Genomic DNA, 5,051 nt, shown 5'->3' on the forward strand with positions numbered 1-5,051 from the left:
AGAGAGAGACTGAGAGAGAGAGACTGAGAGAGAGAGACTGAGAGAGAGAGACTGAGAGAGAGAGACTGAGAGAGAGAGACTGAGAGAGAGAGACTGAGAGAGAGACAGAGAGACAGAGAGAGAGAGAGAGACTGAGAGAGAAAGAGAGACTGAGAGAGAGAGACTGAGAGAGAGAGAGAGAGACTGAGAGAGAGAGAAAGAGAGAGAGAGAGAGAAAGAGACACACACACACACACTGAGAGAGAGAATGTATGTGTGTACAGACACGTATACATGCATACAAGAAGCAAGTTTATAATTATCAAACATGAAGAACTCTTAAGCAAATTCTATTAATGAATACAAATACAACTTACTTCTATTAGTGATGTAGTCCATACTTTAACATCCAAAGTCATTGACTTCACTATATTAAAATCTCGATGAATTCCTGAAGAAAATAACACAAAAGAAGATATAAAATATTCTCAAACCAACTTGAAACTCAAAGGAGCAGTAACACAAAAAAGAGAAAGGAAAACAAGAAGAGTTAATGTGTTATAATAATGAAATTATTATGTATAGTACTCGGGTGCACTATACACTACTATATTTGAAATATTGAATATAACATTGTCACTTCTTCCACCAAACTAGTAAAATCTGCACACTAATATTCAGATATAGCATCATAGATTTAGCCCTTTTGTAATCATATTTCTGAGGAAGTAAACTATCCACGAATTTAGATCAATTTTTAAAATAATCAAGAAATGGTTGAAGATAAAATGCTTCACAGAATTTGTTCCAGCTCTTTACATTCTGAGTTCAAATCCTACCAAGGCTAACTTTGCTTTTTGTCTTTTTGGAGACTGATAAAATTAAGTGTCAGACTAGTTTCATTCTTCCCCGAATCTGTGGCTCTGTATTAAATTTGGAAGAATTTATTAAGACAGTAATTGGCACTACACAAATGTTTCTTATTCAAATTAAAATAGAAGATTGTAGTTGCACTTGTCTAACATTGACTTTAATCTTAAACCATTACATTAAAATTAGTCATTTCATCACCAGGCACCCCTCCTGTGCCCAACCAAACCAACCATGCCAAAACAGACAGCAGAGTTTGGTGCAATCCTTTGGCTTGCCAGCTCCAGTCAATCTGTCCTACCCATGCCAACATAGAAGACATGTTAAATGATGATATATAATATATATATATATATATATATATATATATATAGAGAGAGAGAGAGAGAGAGAGAGAGAGAGAGAGACTGCATTATTCAATTAATCTTACAACATAGTCCCACAAGATTTACAGGAGATATGCAAGCTGTTTCTACAAGGTCTACTTAGAAGCCCCATTTTGATATTGTCTTCATATAACAATGATAGTAACAATGGCAATGATGATGAAATTAACAATCTTATTAAAAACTTATAATTAACAAAATCTCACCTGAACATTTCAAACAAAACACCATGCCTAGGTCTATAGCAGCCCAAGTTGGTTCTGAAGCAAAGTGAAATCATTGTTAGAATAATTCAGAGGTTTGAGTTGTTCCTTATTTAAATAAATTCAAGCATATTCATGTGTTTAAGAAGTTCAGTTCATAATTTTGTGGTTCTGGGTTTGATCCCAATGAAAAGCTTGGACAAATGTTTTTTTTTATTGTAGCCTTTATGCATCCAGTTTGGCACGAGTATGTGTAGAAGAACATCACCTGCACATGTGTGCATGTGTGTATATGCATGTTTGTGTACACTAGTGTAAACTGATGCACCATGATGCAGCTCTCTCCCATACATTTACCCATCTTTTGTCCCTCATCTCCCAGCATGACGTTGCCCCAGTTTATACTCTTTCAAACTGCATGATGACCTCATTAGCACATGTAGAACTGAAAAAGTATCCAGTAAATGCTGTAAAGTGGATAGTGATAAGAAGGGCATCCAATCAAATACTGGAGCCTCGTGCAGTCCATGGGCCCAACAGATCCTGTCAAGCCATCTGACCCATTCCAGCATGGAACACAGACATTAATTAACACATTAGCTACCATATGTACCACTGATGGTTCATCACAAACTTCACACAACCACCATAAGCATCACAGAGGTGTATTTTCATAATTTGAGAAAATATTTTATTCTGTCTCTTTGAAATTATTTCAAGGCTATTTACATAACACAAGTGCTAAATATCAAAGTTTAATTATGAAATATTGTGAAAATGCAAAAATATTACATTTCCTTGTAATTAAACAGCTAACAGTGTAATCAAAAATACATGGTGGCTCCACTACTGAGTTCCAGTAACAGGTTGTGGCAGTTAAAATGTTAAATGATCCTGATAATCACTAGAAGTTAAACCAGAAAACATTGCTCGCTTTGAAACAAAGTACAGGGGCATTTTTATTTCAGAACAAGGGCAATATGAAGGCATAAGGCCCATGCTTTTTTCCAGGATTATTATCAATAATGCAAGTGACATAAAATGGCTTTAAATGAGTTTATGAACAGTGAAAAAATAGTGGTAGAGAGCTGAAGCACTAGAACATTACCTTCTAATTAATAGCAAAAAATTGACTGTTTTACCACAAAACTAACAGATCTTTATCTAAATTAATAAAAACAAAGAAAATAACTTTTCTCTTTCCAATGGGTTTTGAAATCAGGAATATGATTTGTCTTACCTTCCATTCCACAGTCAGCACAATGTTTGTTGCTATTGTTCTCCCAGATTTTCCTTGCAATCTGAAATTCGAACATATATATACCAAAATAAATACATGCATGCCAAAGAATTAGATTCTATCTACAGCACAATCCAGACAGTCATTTGCAAGCAGGCAGGTATAGGTAATTATATATATATATATATATATATATAGAAATATATATATATATATACATACATACACACACACACACATGCATAAACATATATATATACACACACACACACATGCATAAACATATATATACACACACACATTCTGTAAATAATAATAATAATGGTATTTTTTTATAAGCTTAAATCTTATAGCAATTACGTGATAATGCGGCATATAAGCCCTCAACAGAAAAATGTAAGCTTTCCCATATGCGTGGGACACAAACCCAAACCCACATCCCTTTCTTAACGCAAGTACACACACACAAACATATATATATATTAGTTGAAGGATTAAAATTAATCAAAGGACATAGTAACTATGTCTACCTGCAGGAAATAAGAGTTTTGACTGTTATTTCCAGCAGGTAGACATACTTAGTATGTCCTTTGATCAATTTTAATCCTTCAGTTATTTAATGCTTTTTAGGACCTGCAATTGCTTCTATTATTGATTCTGTTATTATCATTTTTAAATTGTTACACTAGATAATAATTGAGTCAATGATATCTTCGCAAATTATTTTTTCGGGAATTATTTGCTTCGTACTGATATATATATATATATATATATATATATATATATATAAAATGAATGAAATATCTATGTTCATAAAGATATTGTTATTGTTAATATCATCTACGATAAATATAAGTAATCGATAATATTAGTAACAACAATATAGAGGGTTAACAAGTATTTAATAGTGTTAAATAGCTATAAAATTTTAAAATTAGTGTTAAGCATCAGGGCATTCATATGTATGTCAGACTCATTAGAAATAAGAGTTAAAACCCCAAATTAAGCCTCTGAAAAACTGAGAAATAAGACAGAAGACAAACTTGGGATGTAAACACATCAATACCGATTGTCAAGTGATGGTGGAGGACAAACATATACACAAAGACACACACACACACACAGATATATATTTATATAAATATATATGTTGGGTTTCTTTCAGTTTCCATCAACCAAATCTACTCACAAGGCTTTGGTCAGCCCAAGGCTATAGTAGAAGACACTTGGCCAAGAAGCCACACAGTGGGACTGAACCTATATTAGCTAGGCAAGGCAAGGAAAACACACACACACACACACACAGAGGCAGGCAGACAGACAGACAGTATCAGGACAATTACCCTCCATAGGACAATTCCCCCCCCCCCCGATGACAACTACCCCCTAGGACAATTACCCACCTTGGTTAACTACCCCCTCTCCAATATATGAAGAAGTTTTAAATCTTCATTTGTTGTCCTCAGGGGTAATTGTCCATGGGTGGGGGATCCATGTGGCTGGAAAGCTAACTTCTTTCCACACAGTCACACCTGCACCCATCTGATGAGAACTAGAATGAAGATCCTAGTGAAAGATGACAATAATTCAAATATTTTCACCTGTAAATCTACTAGTGCAGAGTCAATTGCATTAGTCAACACCAATTTCCATTCTTTCGTTTCCTGAGGGTTATCAAATACCATGCTGGAAAAAGAATAATAAAAAGCTGATATTATTACAAGTCATTCCTTGCTTAAACTCATCATGAGATAACAAAGGTAACTTACTGTTCAGTAGGTACAAATTTCTTTTGAGTAATGATTTTAGAAAGAGAGAGCAGGGAGAGGGAGAGAGATGTGAAGGAGTGTGCATGTTATCATCAGTTGCTAATGGAAAATACAACATGGCAGAGACAAAATGGAGGAGGCCTGACATAACAAATGGATACAGGTTAAAGATTCGCAGAACGCTTTATTCTGTCCAGCCTATAACAGCTGGGAAAAATGGTCAAATGTGTGATGATGATGATGATGATGTGGTGGTGGTGGCATGTGGTGGTGATAGTGAGGAGGGGTGAGGGAGGACAACAACAGGAACAATGCTGATGATTAGAATAATGATATTTATTGGGGCAAGTGAAAGCGAAATCGTGATGGCACCACCATTCGAGCGTGATCATTACCAGGAACGCGACGTTCCTGGTACGTGAAAAGTCATTTGAGTGAGATCATTGCCAGTGCCGCTGGACTGGCTCCTGTGCAGGTGGCATGTAAAATACACCATTTTGAGCATGGCCGTTGCCAGTACCGCCTGACTGGCCTTCGTGCCGGTGGCACGTAAAAGCACCCATTACACTCTCGGAGTGGTTGGCATTAGGAAGAGCATCCAGCT

At 35.7% G+C, this 5,051-nt stretch overlaps 1 protein-coding gene across 6 annotated transcripts in view; it reads right to left on the reverse strand.

Moving 5' to 3' along the window:
- Nucleotides 1-5,051, reverse strand: part of LOC106870742 (arf-GAP with Rho-GAP domain, ANK repeat and PH domain-containing protein 1) — a 303,403-nt gene that overhangs the window by 59,163 nt on the left and 239,189 nt on the right. For all 6 annotated transcript variants that reach the window (XM_052968221.1, XM_052968222.1, XM_014916931.2 and 3 more), the window contains 4 exons: nucleotides 4,280-4,364; nucleotides 2,679-2,739; nucleotides 1,442-1,495; nucleotides 357-430 (listed from right to left, as the gene is read on the reverse strand). In XM_052968221.1, the coding sequence (XP_052824181.1) occupies nucleotides 357-430; nucleotides 1,442-1,495; nucleotides 2,679-2,739; nucleotides 4,280-4,364 (274 nt within the window). The remainder of the gene's footprint in view (nucleotides 1-356; nucleotides 431-1,441; nucleotides 1,496-2,678; nucleotides 2,740-4,279; nucleotides 4,365-5,051) is intronic.

The sequence above is a fragment of the Octopus bimaculoides genome, chromosome 5 (genome assembly GCF_001194135.2).
Source record: "Octopus bimaculoides isolate UCB-OBI-ISO-001 chromosome 5, ASM119413v2, whole genome shotgun sequence".
In the NCBI taxonomy this organism is placed as follows: domain Eukaryota; kingdom Metazoa; phylum Mollusca; class Cephalopoda; order Octopoda; family Octopodidae; genus Octopus; species Octopus bimaculoides.